General features: G+C 39.1%; 1 protein-coding gene and 1 long non-coding RNA gene across 5 annotated transcripts; one reads left to right on the top strand and one right to left on the bottom strand.

Moving 5' to 3' along the window:
• Nucleotides 1-110: 110 nt before the first annotated feature.
• Nucleotides 111-7,130, bottom strand: LOC146516643 (uncharacterized). 4 transcript variants are annotated; one of them, XM_085163758.1, is made up of 5 exons: nucleotides 6,807-7,130; nucleotides 3,492-4,226; nucleotides 2,724-3,116; nucleotides 2,049-2,165; nucleotides 111-1,540 (listed from the first exon to the last, which is right to left on the bottom strand). In XM_085163758.1, the coding sequence occupies exons 2-5, from the start codon at nucleotides 4,200-4,202 to the stop codon at nucleotides 464-466; spliced, it is 2,298 nt and encodes a 765-aa protein (XP_085019884.1). In that variant the 5' UTR covers nucleotides 4,203-4,226; nucleotides 6,807-7,130; the 3' UTR covers nucleotides 111-463. The 4 variants fall into 4 exon arrangements, with proteins under 4 accessions (XP_085019884.1, XP_085019883.1, XP_085019885.1 ...); XM_085163757.1 differs by lacking the exon at nucleotides 6,807-7,130 and adding an exon at nucleotides 5,957-6,123; XM_085163759.1 differs by lacking the exon at nucleotides 3,492-4,226.
• Nucleotides 7,131-14,455: 7,325 nt separating this feature from the next.
• LOC146516642 (uncharacterized) lies at nucleotides 14,456-19,124 on the top strand. Its single transcript, XR_014874736.1, has 3 exons — nucleotides 14,456-16,251; nucleotides 18,183-18,284; nucleotides 18,361-19,124. It is a non-coding gene; the product is annotated as an uncharacterized LOC146516642 (long non-coding RNA).
• The last annotated feature ends 3,850 nt before the right edge of the window (nucleotides 19,125-22,974 follow it).

The following is a 22,974-nucleotide window of genomic DNA, read 5'->3' as shown; positions in this document are numbered from 1 at the left end:
AAACATTCTAGATGGATAAACAGCAAGCCAATGTGTGTCACTGCGGGGTATGCAGGTGTGTTGAGAGAATGTACCCAAAAGCAGACAAGGAGAGAGAGAGGACACTGAACTTAAAACAAAAGCGAGCCTTTATTCTGGCTGATGGCAGGAGTAAAAGGAAACAATGACAATGTGTACAGCAGATTTTGATGTGATCTGTCCCTCTAACGCTAAACACAAACCTTGTTTTCAACAGAAGTTAAAGATGCGGTCATTTTCAAAGAATTTTAAACAATAAAGAGTCCTTGTGAAATCTGAGCTAACATACAACTAAACCATCAGAAAATTAAATTTGTGACTGCTTATTATACAGCTGAATATATCAAATGCTTCAATGAGAAATGAAACAAGACAGAATTTATGAACTCAAGGATAATCATACATATAACAATTACAGCTGTAACCATTAGTACACTCATCAAGTTCAAATGATGTCCATTTCAAAGTAATTGCTGGAAAGGATATTGTCGAACTCTGTGCGAAATTCAGGATAAGAACTGTAAGTGCATGGCACTTCAAGGGTAGCTCCACAGGTTTGAGCAACAGGCCTTCTGTTGAGCCCAGTTTCAGCATTAAAGCACACCAAAATTTTGTCAACACATATCACAGAAGATCCTGTGCAGAAGCGCAGGATTTTTTCAGCTTTGGTTTCATCAGCGTTTTTAACATAACGCTGAAGATGGTTCAAGGTTGTCTGTTCTCCGTGAGACAGCATCAATTTTGTTGTTTCAAATAGCTGCACTAGTCTTTTGCCTGTGGCCTTCTTTGTCTCATACAGAGATAACACACTTTCCTTGTCTGCCAGTTTCAGCTGCAGATGTGCCATGGGTGTGGAGAAGCAATCCATTATATACTTTGGCTCTTGGAGAATGGCCTTATGAGCCATTGTTTCAATGGCAGGCTGCATGTTGTTCTTAGGTGGCAGGAAGTGGGAACCCATCCTTGTAAAAAGGTCAAGCAGGTCCTCTTCATCATTTTCATCCATTGTGCCTTGGAGAGCCTTCTCAACAGCTGATCTCTCAACAGGAGGGAGATAGTTGAGAAACGATGCAATCAGAATGTCTACATCAACTGAGTCCATTCCGTGGATGCAAGCTAAAATGAAAGCCTTTGACAGCCTCACTGGAAAGACACCATGGTCTAGTAAGCCTTTCACCCATATCTGCCCAACTGCTTGCCATTCAGCCTCACTAAAGTCTGGTCTCAGCCTTGGAACTCGTTCATTTTCACCTTCACACTGTTCCAAAAATTGCTCCCAAAATGCAGTGTAAACCTCCCTTGACACCCCAGCATCATCAACAGCATTTTCATTTACAAAGTTCATCTTTAAAGTCTCATTCAGAATGCTACTGTCCATAAATACAGCCAAAAGATCATCAACAACTTTTATCCTGCGAATTGATACATGTAGGGGGCTCTGTGGGTCTCCTGAATTTGATGGGGAAAGTTGGTTGCTTGAATCTAAAGGCAAACCTTGTGCGATGAAATTCAGTCCATGGTCCTGAGTAAAAGACAAAACATGCACATTCCATAAGAAATGCAAATGAATTGTACAGATTACACAATATCAATGTTCTGAAAAAGTTTGAAATTTATTTGTCTAATTTTAGTGGGCTGTACATTCCCAAACCATGGTTGCACTGACAATTTATGTATAACATTCACATTTTGGCCTGATGGATGTCCTCGTATGCCTCACAGAAAATTATACAAGTGTTCTTTACATGTATGAGAAGACTCACTTCTGTGCAAAAAAGGTAGAGAACACAATAGTGACACCAAAACAATGTCTCACTGCTGTGTTATGTAAATAATTTAATTTCAAGACTAAATTTCCTGTTTAATCTTATCTTAATGTTAAACACTGGAATTGTCTCTCAACTGACAATATCCTTTTAATTCAAATGGACCCACAAACTGCCATATCCTCAGAAAATAGCATGAAATTTTGGCATCTCTACAGTATGTAAAGATAGGTGTTTATGGTTGCCCGAATTGATCCATCTTACCTGTGTAATCTGGGGTGCTTCCTCCTGTATTGACTGCATATGGGGTGTGGGCAAGCCATTAGCTGAAGACAATGGTAGCAGGAAACCATCCATAGGTAATCCATTTGTGTCGGCATTCTGAGAAGGAAGTATTGCATTAACTGACAACAGACACCTTAACCCTTCAAGATTAGAAGACTCTTCTTCAATCTTCTACCTTGGCCTATTCTAAATCATGAATGTTCTTAAAAAGTCTGCAAAATATGTCAATAGGTCTTAAGAAATAGAAAAAAGATACACCTCTTTATTTTCAGCCTACATGTCTCACTTACAAGAGTAAAAAGACATATTACAGTGGAATTCCACAGGTTTTTATCAGATCTTGATGTACTTCTTACTACTTAAAATGTTGTATTATTGCTGCAACAAAATCAAGTTTTAAACAAACAAGAGATGAATTCTGATTAATAGAAATTGAGCAAGTGTTTCACAGTACTGTAGGTTATTTCTTTTAAGACCCAAAAGAATAATATTACAGAAAATAACATACATGCTTAAATTTTGTCCAAGCAGGAATGCATGATCAGCTTTTTTAAAATCAGAACTATGCAAGTTATTGAATTTGATTATTAATAAATTTCCATATTTTGTAACACTTACATAAACCATATCAACCACAACTGTCCATGGTCTTACCTGTCTGAGATCCTCACTGTTGACATAATTCAGGGTTATCACGACTGTGTCATCACCATCTGCTCTGACAAGATCCTCTTCAGGATTCCATAGAACCGTATCCACTTCGTCTGTGTCTGGAAAACGAAATTCCAAATCTTCTGGAAGTTTCTCCCGGGACTCTAGTTTGAAGGATTTGTTAGGAACTATACTGGTCAGATCAATAATTTCAGAGCAGTGGTCAGGGAAATCATGATCACTTGAGTCAGTCTGCTGCTGCTGTCCCACAACAGTGTTTTTAATGTCTTTTGGGGTTGAATGCATATGATGTGATTTTCCTGGACTTTGTGTTGTCACTGCCTCGCAGAGTGATTTCAGTTTTTTTGGATTGTGTCCCATCTGGAAATTGTGAATCTGTGAACCAGAAAACAAACACAAGAAACAAACGAAAATAACTCAATTATTTTTTCAGCAGCCAGTCATTTAGAACATGTTAATGAATACAAAGCTGTAAGTCTTTCACAGATGTATTAAATGTACCTTACCACACAAGTCAACAACAAATTCCTTGAATAATTTCATCCTACAGAAGTGCAAATATTCGTAGATGTACATAAAGCACTTGAATAAGACAACTCTTTATTGCCGTTGCACAGTCATACCTAGTACAATAGTACCACAAAATTAGAACATGTCGCATGTTACCACCAAGCACTAATAAACACAACAAAATACAGTAACTTTAAAGTGATCATTATTTGTAATAATAACTTTCTTATTTTAACAAACCTGTTTGCCAGTGTCACTGTCAGATGAATCCCCATGGTCAAGTAGATCTGGGACAAAATCATCTGTCTCACTGTCAAATCCAAGTAATGTCACCGGTGAATCTTCTTCAGTTATGCTGACAGAAAAATCCTCTTCAGATGAGGACTGAACTGTTGATGGTGTTTCATCTTTTGTGCAAATGTAAAATCTCATGAGCTTCAATTTGGTTTGTTCATAAAGTTTGCCAACAGTGTCATCTAAAGCAATCGGATTTCTTTTAAAATCACAGACATCAATGACAAAGTCTTCAACTCTCCCTTTTGGCGAGTACCCATCTGGAAAAAACAGGTCCTTTCCCATTTCCAAAATCTTAGCTACAGTTGTAGTTTTTTCCACAGTTGCATGTCTTGTTCCTCCACCATTTCTGGTTCTCACTTGACGGTATTCATTACTGCTTAAATGAAGCCATCCGATTTCTATTTTTCTGCAGGTCTTCTCTCCTGCAGTATTTCTCTGTCTTGCCATCCCTTCACCTTGCTTGTGGAACACACCTGATGAACCACACAGCACTCCTTTGGTTTTTGATCTTACTTTCCGTGCCGCAATTTTATCTCTTAGGTTCTGCAGAAGAGTCTCTTTATCTGTGCTGTACTTAGTTTGTTGACAGAAGGACTGGACAGCTACTCTGTCACCATATGTCCTTATGTATTTTGCCATTTGTACATCAGTCATGACGGACAGCACTGCCTTATCCACCTGCAGACATAAAACATTAGAGAAATGCTATTAATATACTTTTATTCTAGGAAGCCACAGAACTCTATTTCTAATACAGTTAGTATTCCATGTGTGCTAACACATGGAATACTAACTGTATTAGAAATAGAGTTCTTAATCACTGTTCATGATCATTATCAAAAGTTACTCTGACAACTTGTGTCTTATTACCTTACTGTTGCTCTGTTAGTATTAGTATAGTAATAGTAGTAGATATTTATATACTACGTTACTAAAAAATATTTTGCTAGTAAGGTATAAGTAAGGTAAGTTCCACCAAGTATTTTGTGCTATGGTGTCCATGTTACCATGGTAATGGCACAGCCAGATAACAACATCCAAATTCATGGGCTGCAACCTCTTTTTCTTTTAACTTTATTTATCACATTGTCCAAATTCATGGGCTGCATCCTCCTGAGGACGCTTTTGTAGACCGATTACGTCACAGCGATGCGCCGAAGGCTATCCAAAATCCGTACTAGTTTTTTTTTTATTTGCACAGAAATGTACAACAATTATGGCAATCTCTACAAAGATTCTATTTTAAATTCGTAGACTCCTCCGAATGCAGCGGACAAATGCGTCCTCCTTTTCACCTAATTTTTTTTTAATTATTAAACTTTATTAAGAAACAGTATACAGAACATGTATACAACCAGAACAAAATTAACATATACCAGGAGAACGGCACAACTCCCGGCACATCATTTTCAGCTCACCTCGGACTTTTGCTACTCAGGCTAAACGTAATATATAAAACACTTAGACAACCTAAAAATGTTAATGTTTGGCTTTTTTCAGTGTTTTATTTGTTCGTGAGTAAACCGGTTTGGCTGAGATTAAAGTTATTAGATTAAATTAGATAAAATAAAACTTTATTAATCCCCTGGGTGGGTTCCTCCTTGGTTTTTACACCGCTTATGCTGGGCTCACACTGTGCGATTTTTGGCCCATTTTGAGCCGATTTTTGAGTCGTGCGACTGTTTTTGCGATGGCCCGATTTTGGCCTTCGTCGTGCATCGTACCTGGGGTAACGAGAAGCGATTAACACCTCACGACCAGCTCCCGATCATCAATCGTAAGGATTTCAAACCTGTTTGTAGCAATTTAGCAAAGTTGATGGCGGTGGTGTGCGTGTCTATGTGAGTGAAAGACAGAGAGGGAGAGCGAGCGACAGAATTTCTGTTATAACCTTCATTTTATGGACGCACAGTGTGAGCACTCGGGTCGCATCAGAGCATCGGGTCGTATAGTGTGAGACCTGCATCGTGACCTACGAACTTCTAACCCCTGCGAGTCAATGTACAGTTTGAGCAGGAGCTGAATCGCGCGACTGTAAAAATCGCACAGTGTGAGCCCAGCATTAGATAGAAAGGAGCAGACGGACGAGTTTAATAAACTCCTCCACCGCAGTGGTGACGCTAATCAGAAGGCTAGACCGTCCAATTTCCCCAGCCGTTTACTTCCGGCCTACTTCTGAGGACCCGCCCCACGTAGACCACGAAGCCCGAGTCCTCGGGATGATGCAGCCCATGAATTTGGACACGATTTGAAATTTCAAAACATATGTGCACTTAACAGTTATGTTTAATGAACCTGAACATATTTACAAGAATTAACATTAAAGGCCTGCATGCAAAACGACCTAGGTTTTTCAACAAGTTTCTCGCCTTTTGAACCGCGGTGTTTAATGCTTTGTTTATACGTACTTTGTCTTGTTGCATGTGCATGATGTCGTCGTGTGGGACCTCTCTTGACCGCAAGAAATGTTCTAAATCCTCCTCCATGTCTGCACCTACGGGGGCTCCGTACGCACCCTTCAACTGAAACGCTATCAAAAGGAGCGGGATCTTTTGCGAGATCTCGCCCCTGCGGGGCTCCGTAAATTAGTCCTGTTTAAATAGTATAGTGTTTTTTTTTCCTCTTATTGTTTTATTTTAGGTCACTCTGGAATGGTTCCTAGGTTTCATTTCACTTGTCATCAGAGATGGGCAGTAACGCGTTACAGTAACGCGTTACTTGAAAAAGTAATCGGATTACAGTAACGCGTTACAGTAACGCGTTACTTGAAAAAAGTAATCGGATTACAGTAACGCGTTACAGTAACGCGTTACTTGAAAAAGTAATCGGATTACAGTAACGCGTTACAGTAACGCGTTACTTGAAAAAAGTAATCAGATTACAGTAACGCGTTACAGTAACGCGTTACTTGAAAAAAGTAATCGGATTACAGTAACGCGTTACTGTAACGCGTTACTTGAAAAAAGTAATCGGATTACAGTAACGCGTTACTGTAACGCGTTACTGTAATCCGATTACTTTTTTAAGTAACGAGTAAAGTAAGGGATTACTATTGCAAAAACGGTAATTAGATTACCGTTACTTTCCCGTTGGAACTGCGTTACTAAAACCGTGATTTTCTTGCGAGAATGTCTCATGACAGTGACATAAGCGAGTGTGATGTTAGTGACAACAGCTGTGTGCAGATCAACAATGGATAATATATCGAGTGCGGGAGAGAGTATGAGCGTGCAGCGTTTAAAGCGTGGAAGTACTGACCTTATTTTGAGTTTGATTCCATAAAAAGTGACAAAAACATTAGTGTCCGCTGTGCGTGGGAAGAAAACTTCTTTTTACAGCGAAAAAAACCCCCCTAAACTTCCAAGCAAACACCGAGTAGCTACGACATAATGAGAAACTCACAGAGAAACTGCGGTATCCTTCCACTGACCGCTGCGGCACACCTGCACCAGGATAAACCTCCGCCTACTCTACAGGTGAAAATAGAGCAACAGGACCGCTAGTCTTTGACTTTATTTATTTTCTGCTGTATTTTCCTTGCATCTGAAAGAGTGAGTGTAAACACACACAAAAAAAAAATAAAAAAAAATAATATATATATATATATATATATATATATATATACTGCACTGCACCACTGCTGTAAAGAGTCTGGTTTCTTCATGGTGTTGAAGTGTCGAGGGGAGAACGCAGCCCTGAAGGAATGTCTGACACGACACTACCAGGACCCCACTTTTTTCGAAGAGTGCAAGCAGGAGTACATTCGAGAGAAGCTGGAATTTGAGAGGACGGGGATTCCAGCCAAGAACATGAAACAAAAACTTCCGACTAGCATGTAAAATAACAACACAACAAGCTTTATTTTTAAAGCTTTATATATATATATATATATATATATATATATATATATATATATATATATATATATATATATATATATATATATATATAAAATCAGTAATTAATTACTGATTACTTTTTTCAAGTAACTTGACCAACACTGCTTGTCATCTCTTTTCACCTTTCAGCACTCAGCGTTATGTTTGCTTTGCCTTCAGTGCTGTGATTTACAGACTCATACGCAGCTATACAAGACACACACACACCCCTTTAGTGAACATTCACACTCAAGTTAATTTAGGAAAACTGAACGCATTGACGTTTGCCACACGGAATGTACGAGGGGCCGGTTCCAAGAAAATAGACTAACACTTGTTAATGACTTACAGGCACATTTTCTTTCTGCAGGAAACTTAGTTTGTCCAAAACATTTGCACGCACACTCAACTCTCCACATGTCCCTCTTACTCAGCCTGCTACAACTCAAAACAAAACAGGTGCAGCCACATTCACAGAAATAGAAACTTCACTGTAGCAACAATGTAACAGATACAGAAGATATATTTATGATACTTAGATTCATATTTTGAATAGATAAATTATATATTGCTTGTATATATAAATGACCCTCCCTCCTTTCATGCTTTCACTACCTCATTTTGGGATCACTCTAACACTCTAACAGGTGACTTTAACCTGGTATTTAATCCAGAAATTGACAGGCTCAGTACAGCAGTGAGTCAAAGGAACTGGCAGTCTAGACGTTCTTCAAAAGTACTGCTGTATTGTTTGTCTCAGTGATAATTGGTGTTCATATCACTCTACTCTCAGGGATCACACCTATTCAACAGTACACCACTCACATCAGACTACTTTTTAGTTAGCAGCTCCATTATGATGGATATTACAGGCACTCAGATTTATCTTAGTACAATCAGTGTATCACTGCTCCCCAGTGATCAATTCAATTATTTAGTGGAGGTGGTTGGCTGTACTCTCCACTCTCTGTATGCCAAGCAGGTGGTCACATAGGCAACAGTGGGTAGGGCTGTTGCTTGCTGTGCAGTGACCCACTACAATCCTAATGGCTCATGATACATCACTATACACATAGGGCCATGGGGCATGTGGGTTATCCAGAGGTTGGAGGGTAGGGGTTGGTGAAGTGGCCTCATACACCCCTTTACAGCCTCAATTTTATGTCCACGTATGTATTGTAATGTAATGTCCCCCTGTGTCACTACCAGGTGTACTCCGAGAAATTTTGCACTGCTGACGATCTCGACGGCAGAACAGTTGATATGGAGTAAAGTAGGGTGGCAGAGTTCCTCCTGAAGTTAATCATTTTCATCGCCTTAAGGATGAGAACAATGGGTCGAGCACAGAGCCCTGGGCAGGTGCCAGTGTTGCTGAGACAGGACATAGTTGGTTTCTTGGACACTGGGATGATCTTGAGGCAAACACGAACCGTTGTGCTCAGGGATGTTTTGAAAATGTCAAAACAGTTAACATTTGAGCACCTAACCAGGCATGTTGTCTGGTCTAGCTGTTTTCTTAAGCTAACTTCAAAATGTTCTTAATATCACCGCTGTCAGTTGCAGAAGCTGGTTAGCACATCTTCTAATGAGGCATCACTGCTGCAGTCTTGGAGTACTGGTTTGTACTCTGTAATGCATTGCATTTCTTGCCATGTGCTTTAGGTTTCAGTCTGTGGAGTTTCTTTGCACACTTAGTCCTTTTCATGGCCTGGGACAGTTTAGTTCTTTGTGTTCAGAAAGATAGAGGTTCCAATGATGATCCACTTAGCTGATTTTTACAGTCTTCTCAGAGCAAACTATAGCCACACATGAAAGCTATAAGAGCCACTTAAACTCCATAAAAAGATAGTATGTGGACCTCTAGTTAGTTATTTGGTTAAATGTTTCCCCTAGAAACTTCAGGACCATTACCTTAGAGGAGGCTGTCTCATTAAACAGTAGTCAGGAGTAGTAGAGCCCCTAGTGTTTTGTCATAATGCTCTGCTGGAGGAAAAGGAGCTCCTCACTACAGTTAATTATCCAGCCCACCTACAGTTTATAATCTGAGACTCTGTGTGAAAGTTCCTCACTCTGGAGTTTGAATTCAATCAGGTGAGCAATTAGATGGCAGAGTTTGTCCTTCTCATTATCAGCCCACCCAGAGCATGAAGCAGCATCACTCTGATTTCTCATACCCAACAAATAAGGACAACTTTATTTCATTCAAACACCTCCTTGTTAGCATCTGTAAAATTTGGACCCTCATGTGAATAGCTCTATATCATTTAGACAATTTAGTGTATGTGCATTTAAATGAGTACTTTATTTCCTGGGTCCTAGTCAGAAAAAAAAGCAGCTTTGGGATACCCAGTTTCAATGTTTATATTCTACTGAGTGGACATATCAGTTGTTAGTTCCAGGCAGGCTCAGAAGGCTGATTGTTGTATTCTGTGGTACTCAGATCCCCACATTATTTGTTACATTTCACCCCTGGAAATTTTACATTCACTTCACACAACCATTAGAGGTCCAATGGTAAGCTGTAGGTAGCATGTTTATTATAATAAAAGAATGACAGTTTACAAAGTGAGGTGTAAGACATAATTTGATACTAGTACCTACCCAAAAAAGAGAAATAAAATTCTGGCAAGCGGCAGGAGTGGGTCAAACAGGAAGGACAGAGTGGTTCAAAGAAATGGGCGCCATTTATTTGAAGCATTCTCTGGCCACGCCCTCCCCGGAGAGCAGCAGGGAGGGCGTGGCCTCAAGTCTGTGTCCCAATTGTTAGAAACCCTGATAGAATGAGTATGTTATGATTTCAAGCATCTTTCTGTTACTTTCCTAATTGGCGGAAAGCTCACTTTGAACTTTGAGGGATGTTTTGAAAGCAAAGCTTTTTTTCTTCCTGTTTGTCGATTAGCTAGCTAGTTAATCATCTATGCTAACTCAGTGCTCTGAATGTATTTGCACTTGTCTGTTAAAAATTTGATTGCAAGAGCAAAACAAAGTAAGCATGTGACCATGTGGCCAAATAGCTAGTGTTATTACTGATTCAACTTTTTTTTTTTTTCCTTTCTTTTTTTTTTTTTTCTTTTTTCTTTTCTTTTTTTTTTTAAACATGTTGCTCATGTATTTAAGCTCTTGACAAATTTTCATTGAACAATCCCTTTCGACGTGTAAGACATATTTGTCCATCCCTGTCATGGATCCCCCAGTCTGAAACTTTCAATAGTATCAAAGAGGCTATTTGTGTATATGTGTGCTGACAGGCTGTAGAGAATTAACATTATTAGCGTTCACCCTAGCTTCCCATGATCAGTCATGGAGCCAGCTCTCAGAGTTCCCATGGGCCACAATTTTTAACCCCATCACACCTGCAAAATACCTTGGTCGTAATCTACGTTTCGAACATTAAAATGAGGGCTTGTTGCTTTTACCATTTTTTTAGCTAGCTGAGTCACATCATTTGCATTAGTGACATTTGTCTCCCTTTAAATGATCCACTGTGAATCACTTCCTCTTACCTGGAGACAAGACGACCCCCCCCCCCCCCCCCCAAAAAAAAAAAGAAAAAAAAGAAAACGAAAACACAACAACATCTGATGCTCCAACAACTTAGACACAAAGTATTGGGACCAATGTCAGAAGTTGTTGGATGTTTACACCTACATCCTGACATCCCATTTTGTTGTTACCTCACAATGAGAAGGCCATTTACAGCTTAGCAGGCTCCCTCCCATTCCCTCTGCTTTTCCATCAGCAATTTACGCTTTCTGGCAGCATCCCATTTACAAATTTTTAGTTGTTCTTAATCACTTCCAATAAGCTGGATACTGATCTTGACACCTCACCTATTTGGTTGAAGTGATAGAATTCCCATGCCAGTTCATGAGTGTTACAGCACCAATTTGTTGGCAGATAGACATCGTTAAGAAGCTCTGCCAGTTTGGAGACTTCAGTAATCCGTTTAGAACAAGTAACATTTTTAATTATAAAATTCAGTCATCTTAAAATTTTATAAGAGCAACCATACTGGCCATCAGAAATTGAATGGGGAAAAAAGTGCGCTGTGGGTGATGTAAGCTGCTCATTATTGTGAATGCCTTTTCACCTGTCAAACAGTTTTGCCACAAACTGACATTTGCAATTTTCCCCTGTTTGGTAACCCCTCGGGGAATATTCTCTGCTAAAGTGAGGGTGATTTTATTGCTTGAGGAATCATTAGTGCCATTCAGGGCTTGTAGTGTGAGGAGACAACTGCCTCTAAGAAATATCACAACATATCCCAGAATTTGTTCACCAAGTTTAAGGCAAGTGGGGAAAAAAGTCTCAATATAATGAATTAAAAATAGCGACAGGTAAAATATATTAGTGTTTGCTGGATGAACATGAATAATGTATTTGCAAACCGAACCATTTAAACTGAAGGCTCCCCTCCCTGCTCATTTGTGTGCTCACATAGGAAGCCGCATAGGTAAGAATGAGCTGACGGCTACAGTTTAATTTCTACGGAGCCCCGCAGGGGACATGGGAGAAAAATTTTTTTTTTTTTTTTTTTTTGTAACATGAACTTTATTTAGAACAATAACAATGACAATCTCAAAGAGATAAGCGACATATTGAATAATTCAGAACAGAATCAGAATCACACCTCCTTTTTCTTTTCTCCCAATCAGAAGAATACACATCACTGCCACAGTGCAGTTGGTACACCACAATGAAATCGACAATAACTAAAAGTGAACATGCATATATACATACATACATATACATGTGTATATATATATGTGCATATACACATGCATAGGCACACATCCATACACACACATCTACATAGTAATAATAATATAAAAAGATGAATAACCAATACAAAAATAAATAAATAACAATAAAAAAATGAAAAACAAGGAACAGAAATAAAGGGGACAAGGGGGATCATAAAATCTCTAAAAGTGAGGTTCCATAAACAAGACACATAACTTAAATAAGGGGCTAAGAAAAATCAAACTCTTCTAAAAATCTATGCAATTTGATAGCTTGGGGCTTATTTATGAGCTTAAGAGATTTACGGAACAGGGATCTCGCAAAACTTTTGCGAGATCTCGCAAAAGTTTTAGCCGCATTCTTCCCATTACCTCGATGCTAACGGGAGGTCTCGACCTCCCGTTAGCTTCGAGCTAATGGGAGGTCGAGACCTACTACAGCCGGGAGGAACACCGCTTTCCCGGCACATCGTGCTTCGACCGCCCGGTCGGCTTCGAGCCAGCGTCCGAAGAATGCGGCTAAAACGTTTGCGAGATCTCGCAAAAGTTTTGCGAGATCCCGAGTTTGTTTTGCGAGATCTCGCAAAACTTTTGCGAGATCCTGAGTTTGTTTTGCGAGATCCCGAGTTTGTTTTGCGAGATCTCGCAAAACTTTTGCGAGATCCCGAGTTAGTTTTGCGAGATCTCGCAAAACTTTTGCGAGATCTCGCAAAAGTCCGTCTTAATTTTTTTTTCTCCCATGTCCCCTGCGGGGCTCCGTAGCCAACCGTCCCGTCTGGTATTAAGAGAAAATATTACGCGTTTTGAGGTGAAAAGGAACAGTTTGTCCCGTAATTCAGCTACAATGAAAAAGACACAAAGCTGGAGTTATTCTGTGTCTTTGCTGCACAGCTGCGTCTTCTTCTTTCATTCTCCCCCTCCCTCTCCCGTTTCTACTTCAATCATGAAACTGATCAATGATCAGCTGATCGGCTTTTCTCTCTTGTTTGTTTATCGCCCACTTTGCGCCAGAGAGGAAACCAGCCGATGTCGCCTTAAACAACAGCAGCACTTTTAAGCTTGATCAGCTGTTGTTATAATTTATTTAATATTAATTTCTACTATCAGCTGATGTTTGCTGGAGCCACAGCTGCAAAAAAGCTGCTGGTCATGATGTCGGTTTGGTTATCTGGTGAGAGGGAAACATGAAGATGAAACCAGGAGATGTCCTTACTGAATTATCAGAGCTGAACAGGTGATGGAGAAACAGGTTTACCTTTTAGGTGACATGAATGAGTTGAAGGGAAGTTATGAACTGTTTCTGAGAGACAAATAACCCCAGGATTAGGGATGGGTATCGTTTAGGTTTTATCCGATACCGGTGCCAAACCGGTACTTTTGAAACGGTGCCGGTGCTTAAACGGTGCTCAAACCGGTGCTTAAAGAATGGAGAACACAAACTTTGTCCAAAAACCTCTCATGTTCAGCTGTTTTTTTGTAAAAAGATAACAATGTTAGCCTTTTCTGCAGCTATAGGGTATATATGGTATCACTCTTTGCTGGAAGCAGTGCTTAAACAATGGAAAAAACACAAACTTTGTCCAAAAACCTCTCATGTTTAACTGTTTTCCACTTTTTCTTTGGTCATTTTAGCCTTTTTGGCCAGGGTGAAGGGAGTATCTGCCATCAAACAAGAAGACAGCTGCATGTAGCTATGATGATGTTTGCTAGTTCACCTTACATGCATTAATTTAATAACGTGGTTAGCCTACTAAGCTACTCACGCAGAGAAGAACGGCTGCTTTTAAAAAAAACGCTATCCGTCGCCAGGTGTTTCATCAGATTTGAGGTGTTACCTTCTTTGACAGTATCAGCTTAAAGCACTTGTTGCAGGCTGCTGAGTTTGCATCTTTTGCTGTGAAGTACAGCCAGACTTTTGATCGCTTCGCTTTGGGCATTTTTAATCTGTAGCTCTGCTCTAAAAGAACGTACGTACCTGGACCCGCCTACTATCCCCGGAAACGTAAAATGATTGGCTAGAATCTAAAGTGTATCATTCCATACCAGTTGGTGGCGGTAATGCACCTTTCAGTTGTTTGCCAACCGCCAATACAAATGTAAGGAAGAAGAAAGTGTACCACAGCTCAGGGAAAAAAAAGCACCGAAATAAAGCACCGAAATGTGCGCTGCTTTTCGGTCTGGTTACTACCGTTCATGTCAGAACCGGTGCCATCATGGCACCGGATACCGGTACCCATCCCTACCCAGGATCCTTTTTTTATGTAGCTGACAGCTGATAACTGTGCAGGGGCGGATCTAGCAAAGTTTTTGCCAGGGGGGCCAGGTAGGGCATTAACAGGGATAGGTGGGCACAAAGAAATACTTTTCTTTCTTATTCTCATTTAAAATATCTAGCTTTTAAAAAATAATTATCTGAATCTTACAACAAACGATTGATGGATTGATGCATATATACCATCAAAACAGTGTACATCACTGTCACAACAGCGTTTGTTTTCATTCAAAGGCTTTATGATTTTTCCTATAATGGTGGGCCAGTCTCTAGTCAAAATGCCCGGGCCAATTTTCTGTCCCAGTCCAGCCCTGTATGCAGCTCATCTGCAGTCTGGTGTTACCTACATCTTCCTATTCAGAAGGCAGAATTTCCGAGTTCTGAGTACAATCAAAGCACCACGACTGCAGTTTTTGTGTTGGATGTAAAAGGCGCACATGACGCTGTGACGTAGGCTAGAATCATGGCAGCAGTCAATGACGGTCCAGGCGTGGGATTTCTCTCGTGGAAATATGCACATTATCTTTTCCTTTCTATTGGTAGGTGGCACAGTGCACTTGTGGCAAGTAAGCAAGCTAGAAGACTGGCAAAGTTATGGAAGCAACACATTAACAAGAGAATTCTGAGTAAAACCAAAGTTACTTTCCCTAGTAACTAGTTACTTTGAAAGTAACGAGTAACTTGAAGTAACTGAGTTACTTTTGATAGAAGTAACTAGTAATGTAACTAAGTTACTATTTTAAAGTAACTTACCCAACACTGGTTGCAACACATATTGATAACATGGTTACAGAAGGATTTCTAAACTACTAAAGGTTCCAGTGAGCACTGTTGGGGTAAAAAAAAAAAAAAAGAAGTTGAAAGAACATCATTTCACCATAAATCAATCAAGACCTGATGATCCCAAAAAGATTTTAGACAGAGAAGTGAAAACAATTATTAAAAGAGATGTTCAAGGCCAAGGACCCCTTGCAGAAAGCTACAGAAATTAGCTGATACAATAATTTTGAAGGAAATAAGTAATGCACGCAACTGCCATGGCCTGTGTAAATGTTCAATGTGGAATACTCCATTGGTGAAGAAATAGCATATTAAAGCGCATTCAGAGTTTGCTGAACCACACTTTGACAACCCTGCGCGCAGCTGCTTAAAGCTGTAGCGTCCAGATTACTTATGTAGTCAGCTACTTCCGTGCAACTGATATAAGATGCGTTAAGCTGAACACAGCTTCAACCGTCTGTTTGTTGAAAAATAGTAAGGGACCGCATTTTCTTGTTAGTAACTAATGGCGTTGTAACGATAGGAATAGTAATTAGTTAGATTACCCGTTACTGAAAAAAGTAACGGTGTTACTGACGGCAACTAACACCGTTATTCCCATCACTGCTTATAATGTGTGATATATTTTAAATTCTTTCAAGTGGAAAAAGTGCTGCAGCTAGTACTAAGTGCATATTCAAATACAAAGACAAATGCAGTCAAAACCCCAAACACAGCCCCGAGGAGTGCTATCAGATCTCAGTTCCCTGTTAAAAAGAGAACTGCTTGTGTCAATATATTTTCACACAGGTCAGAGCTACTACACACAACTACAGAGACTCTCGCAAAGCACTGATCACCTCAGAGACTTAAAGACCCAACTAAACCTCCAATACAGATAAAAATCATGGATGCAGTCTATGTGAGTACGGATGAAGTATTAGCTTGTCGCAGAAAGTTTCAAAGGGAGCATCAAACTGTGGAAGACATTTATGTGAATCAAGATGTGATCCAAACCGTACAATGTAAAACAACTGGACCTTCACCACCAGGTAAAAACCACAAACCTATCTATAGATCTTACAATTACTGTTACTAAAGTTTTGTGCACAAATCTAAAAATAAAACTGAGAATTCTATACAAACTGTCTGAAGAAAAAAGACTTAATTCAGGAAAAAGTAATCTAGAGTCTGGCTTGCTGTAGTGTTACTGTAGTTTTGGATTTTTTGTTGGCTGTTAATTTTGATCGAGATATACAGTTTTGTTTTGTTTTTATCTGGGTTTACACTCAGCTGTTTTCCAGAATGTGTGGGTTTTTCAGTTTAGTTTTTATTTAATGTCTGTATTTACTTTAGTTTTGATTAGTTTCAAGGTTAATTTAAACACCATTTGGAACGAGCGCTGAAGAGAAAACAATACAATACAAATATTTTGAAACTAACAGTATTTGTGTCGTTGCCACCAAGACTCATTCTCAGATGCTGATTTTAGATAAAAATAGCAATTGGTGTTATAATAAAATGTATGAGGATATAGGGCTGTGCGATATGACCAAAATCTCATATCCCGATATAAGAATTCTATCGTCCCGATAACGATATAAATCACAAAAATGTAACATTTTCTGTAAATTCTGTGAATCTCGGGTAGCTCGACTTGCGGGAAGTGTTTCCAGCTGCGCGTCATGTAGCTGGAGTCGAGTGATATAACCGATGCATGCAATGGCGGTCCTACCCTGTTTGGCGCCCTGGGCGAACCCCCCCCCACACACACACAACATATTAAGTATTGTACATTAACATAAAACTGTTGTACACACACACATATGAAGAGAGAGAGAGAGTATGCATTGTATGCAAATGGCTACCAAACAGCCATCATAATTCGTCATACAATGAGAACAGGACAAATCAACAATTGACAATGACTAATTAATATTAAAATCTGTAACATAATGTATTGTTTGGAGTTTAGTCTGTTACTGTTACTATTTTTACCATTTCTTTTTGGAGCAACTGTAATCCACATAATTTCCTTAGGGATTAATAAAGTATTCTGATTGTTTCAGGATGACCTGCCATTATCCAATCACACATCTGCTTATCTGTATCTTTTGCTCCTTTCTCCTCCTCTTCTTTTCTATTTTTTCTAAACGGAGCACCTGATGGCTTTGAACTTTTCTTGTACATCTTCCATTGGTTTTAATTTTGCACTCCAGTATGAACACCCATGCCTCAAACCGAGGATCACCACAACATAACCTAACAGACCTACACCTTAGCTCACAGAATTACTTTGTCTAGGGTGGATTTCTGAGATTTCACACAACCCAGGATTCAAATCATGAATACATAATGGGCTTGGATTTACAACATTATGAATGAAATGTGCTCTATTTGGAAGCAGCCGCCCCCCTCCCCTTTCGACGGGTTGTGTGTGAAACTTTAAATCCTCTTACTGTAAATTTAAAATTTTTAATTGTTATTGATCCCTTTACCCCTGGTCCTAAAGTGTATATTTATTTTCTTACTCTTCTTATATTTATTGTTTGTTTACTTGCACTGCTGTAACTGGAGCCTCGTCGTCTCGTCTCTATATACTGGACTGTATGTAGCGGAGATGACAATAAAGTTTACTTTGACTTCAGCAGCAAGCAGGCGCACCGAGGGCTCTCGCGCTCACTTTTCGCGTATAGAATTTCGAAAAAACATCAGTTCAAATTATAAGTCTGTATCATAATGTCCGCTGTTTTCGTGTTTGTTGGTTTGTTTTTATTTTGTTTTATTTTGCGAGTTGGTTATTAGATGCTGCTCCAGCCGGTCAGAGAATTTTTGCGACACCACAAAAAAATGATAGCATAAAATAAAACAATAGACATTTTTATATCGTCATTCGATATATATGGTTATATCAAACAGCCCTATGAGGATATAAACATATTTTATTATTAGATATATAACAAATATTTACTTCTACCTGTAGGTTCTGAAGATGTAAAGAAGAGTTACTGGAGAGCTGCTGTGATTCTTCTGGGTCTGCTGTGTCTTTTCCTCCTGGTTGGACTCATAACTGTGGTTTTTCTTTGTGAGTAGAACATAAATGTAATTAGCATGCTAAAATCCTCACAGGTGATGTATTTATTTTATGATGTGTCCAACAGTCACCCAAGGCAAATCTCAGTGGAAAATGGAGACAGTGATACTACACAAGCTTGCTGACAACGTGACCAGCGAGAGAAACCAGTTACAGACCAGTTTCAACAATCTGGTTAAAGAGAGAGACCAGCTCCAGAAAAGATTGGAAGACATGACCACAAGCAGAGACGATCTTCAGAGAAAGCTTCAATGTAATTATATCTTAATGCTTGATGGTAAATGGCGTGTATTTGTATAGCACTTTACTAGTCCCTAAGGACCCTAAAGCGCTTTACACATTCAGTCATCCACCCATTCACACACACATTCACACACTGATAATGACAAGCTACATTGTAGCCACAGCCACCCTGGCACGCACTGACAGAGGCGAGGCTGCCGGATACTGGCGCCACCGGGCCCTCTGACCACCACCAGTAGGCAACGGGTGAAGTGTCTTGCCCAAGGACACAACGACCGAGACTGTTGGAGCCGAGGCTCAAACCAGCAACCTTCCGATTACAAGACAAACTGCCAACTCTTGAGCCACGATCGTGCATTTATCTCTATCAACATTTTTGTCTCTCTAACATTTTAACAAATGTAGCTTTTTAAAAAGCATGGTGAGGCAGGAATCCTGGGTTTGTGTGGTGTGTGGAGTTTGCATGTTCTCCCTATGTTTGCATGGTTTCACTCATTCTCTAGTGGGTTATGATCATTCAAAATTCCCCATAGGTGTAAATGTAGTTGAAAATGGTTGTCTGTCTCTGTGTTACCCCTGTGTCAGACTGAGGTAAGGATAAGTGCTATAGAATGGATGGACAGATCTTGAGAAAGGCCTTTGAAAAGTAAAGTTGTAAATGTAGTGTCAATTTGAACTAAGTCTAATGTGAGTGAAAATATCAACATTCTATATGTTCACATTTAGACAGTTTCTAATAGCTTGTTGATTGTTAAAACCTGCATAGACAAAAAAAAAAAAAAGATGTTTAACTGACTTCTTAGCTCCAATTATATCTGCAGCCTTCTCCAGTTCTCACACAGCTGAATCTAGATGTGGTAATGCTTGTAACACCATCAAGACTTCAAAATAAGAAGAGGACAAAAGAGAAAAGCTCATTTCTCTCTAACTCTAAGTGGTGGTTTTCAGTGACAGTTGCTGACTCGAACAACATTATTAGAGACAAATTATTAGATGTGAAAGCACTCTCTCTGAGGCCACACAACACAAAATTGTAAAATGTTTAACATATACAGCACATACAGTTTCAGGGAATTTAGATCTAGATTTTACATAAGACTTGATAAATTGTGCTTAGTAATGTGTATATATATTTACTGAAGTGCTTTTAATTCTATGTATGCTACCTATCACAAAGCAAGCACAAATTATTATTCTGTTTTTCTTAAACAGATTGCCAAGAAAACTGGGTGGCCTTCAGGGATAGTGTGTACCAAGTTTCTTCAGAGAAGAAATCCTGGGAAGAAAGTAGACAAGACTGCCTTAAAAAAGGTTCACACCTGATGATTATTAACAGCCGAGAAGAACAGGTTTGTGTGTGCAAACATAGATGTGTGCAGAAGAAAGAATGATGATACACCACTTTAAGTTCTGAATGTGTACATTTAATTTTTCTCTTTCTAAATAAAGAACTTTGTGAACACGTTCAAGAAGTATTTGTGGATTGGACTGACTGACTCAGAGACAGAGGGGACATGGAAATGGGTGGATGGGACTCAAATGACTACAAGGTTGAAATAAAAATTTAATCTCTTTCTTGTCCATAAAGTCTTTTTATGTCATCAAGTACATTAACAAAAATATTTGGTTAATATCTTGTTACTAAAAACCAAAGACTGACTGACCTGTTGAGTTTAACCCTTATAATTTTATTTGTATTTCAGCTACTGGAATAGTGGGGAACCAAATGGTGACAGAAATGAAAACTGTGGAGAGATATTAACTTACAACTCAGAAAACAGCTGGAATGATGCATCATGTTCACGTGCAAATTTCTGGATATGTGAGAAGAGAGTTTCTCCATAATCTAACATCCACGCCCAACAAATACTGCAGAACACAGAGCCATGAGATCAACTTCTGAAATGAAGCTGAACAGAAAGCAGTGGACACTTACAGCGAGTAAAATAAGTCACCAATTTTCTGAGTAAACATTTTTCTAATGGTATAATTAACATAAAATTCTTGCCATGTCAGTAACAATCCATCCAGTCCATACAAGTCATTATTACAAGCATGTATAATGAAAAATCACACGGAAAAAGTATTGAACACATGAAAAAGGTGCAAAAAGGCACGGAGAGTTGTGACACAAGCAATTCTGTCACTTAGGCAAATTACTATCAGCTGGTTCAGTCTCAACTGATGGGCTATTGTTAGATTTGTATTGTTGATTGTCATTTATGCTTAGAAATATCTACTCATATATGAACCTCTATCAACAATGTCATGTTGGTAGAGGTTTGATCCTTACTAGTCTGCAAACACTTTGTGTGCATACCAGAGTGCTCTGGCATTCACACCCACACCCTGGGAGCATGGGAGAGTGCCTTTTGTTTAGATGAACTGCTGGACTTCCAGGCCAGCAGGTTTAGGGAAGTCGTTTATGGGGTCACACTCTGACCCAACACACACACACACTTACACAACGCACAGGCAAGGTACTCTTTGTTTGTATGTAGATGTCATATGTTAATGAACCTACGTATATTCATGTAACCTCAATAAAAGAGCAGTGTTATGGGGGAGCGGACGAGAGCGACTGGGGTCAAGCGAAGGAATGGCGCTTGCCGTGGTTCTCTCTCTCATATATGAGTAACACAAAGAACTTTGCCTACTTGGTGTTTAATGCTTTTTGCTGTGTAACTGAATCGTCTTGAACGTTCCAGCGAATGGGGTTAAGCTACAAACCTCTCAGCTATAAAAAGCTGTGTCATTACTGAGGTTTTGCTCAACAAACATCTCATGATGGGTAAAACCAATGTGGTCTCTTGAGACTGTTGCAACACATATTGATAACAGAAGGATTTCTAAACTACTAAAGGTTCCAGTGAGCACTGTTGGGGTAAAAAAAAAAAAAAGAAGTTGAAAGAACATCATTTCACCATAAATTGATCAAGACCTGATGACCCCAAAAAGATTTTAGACAGAGAAGTGAAAATGATTATTAAAAGAGATGTTCAAGGCTAAGGACCCCTTGCAGAAAGCTACAGAAATCAGCTGATACAATCATTTTAAAGGAAATAAGTAATGCACGCAACTGTCATGGCCTGTGTAAACGTTCAATGTGGAATACTCCATTGGTGAAGAAATAGCATATTAAAGCGCATTCAGAGTTTGCTGAACCACACTTTGACAACCCTGTGAAATACTGTTAGAATATAGTCTGGTCTAGTCTAACACTATCCTCATAACAGTTTTTTCACTACCCTCACATACATTTCTGCCACCACCCATGACTTACTTATGTATGCTGATTCAAATTCTGATTACCCCAGTTCCTCTTTTGGAACTCTCAGAACAAGTGACAGTTTTTTTCTCTGGTAGCAAAAAAACTGACTAAATATGTGCTGTCATTTAACATGAAGTTTTATTTGATATTCTTTTCACTTACAATGTATGTATTGTTAAATAAGTTAAAGCAATTTGTTTTGTTGTTCATGCTAAAGGATATTTCACCTTGCAGTCTGAGGGGGCCTGTGATCAGACTATTGATCTGCTGTGCTGTGTTTTTATTGTATAAACAGCTTTGCTATCCAAAAGGTTATGCTATTTGTTTAGGTAACAATAATTAAATAAATAAACCAACTAATAAATAACTTGTTTGTCAAAAAAAGACTTCTGTGCCACTTTTCCTAACTTGGTAGCTGAGAGATGGCCTATTTCTGACAAGGAGACAATCCTCAGCACTTTACATAAATGATACATCCTCAATTCAATTCAATTTTATTTATATAGCACCAAATCACAATGAATGTCACAATGAAGGGAAGACAGTTTGATTAACTGAAGATTAACTGGCAGCAATGACCACTCGTAATGATCTCATATATCCATGTTAAGTAAAGTATAAATACCGAGGCTGAATGCCCTTTGTACAAGCAACACACTGTCTAGGAAAGTCAGTGTTGAAAAATTCAAGCAGTCAGACTGTCTCACACTAATCAGAGTGCTCCTTACGTCGCACAGCATGGACAATTTGCAATTAGTCTCCAACTAATTAAAAGAATTACGCAAATGTTAAATGGGATAGTTAATCTGAGGTTTTGAATGTGACATCATACGCATGTTGCTTAAGGATGTGATAAGCAGTAGTACACTAATATGTACTTTACATAGAAACTATCACGACTTTTCCCCCTTTGCAATGCTTATATTCTGCTCTGCTTCTGGGTGCAGCAATCATCAAGGACAGAAAGAGCATCTTTTTTAAAAATCACTGTAGTGATGTGAAAATGAAGCCATGAGCTAGTACTGAACCACTTCATCAATTGTATTGAAAATAGGTTCGTCAAAGCTATGTTTCAGTGACATCTAGTGGCGAAATAGGAGAGAACAAAATAATGTCTTAATAATCATGTGCTGAGTGTAATGAAGGTTTGTGGGAATGATATAAATA

This window comes from Neolamprologus multifasciatus, chromosome 6 (genome assembly GCF_963576455.1).
Source record: "Neolamprologus multifasciatus chromosome 6, fNeoMul1.2, whole genome shotgun sequence".
In the NCBI taxonomy this organism is placed as follows: Eukaryota; Metazoa; Chordata; class Actinopteri; order Cichliformes; family Cichlidae; genus Neolamprologus; species Neolamprologus multifasciatus.
Note: the sequence above shows the minus strand (reverse complement) of the source record. Positions and strands in the feature narration are given on the sequence as shown.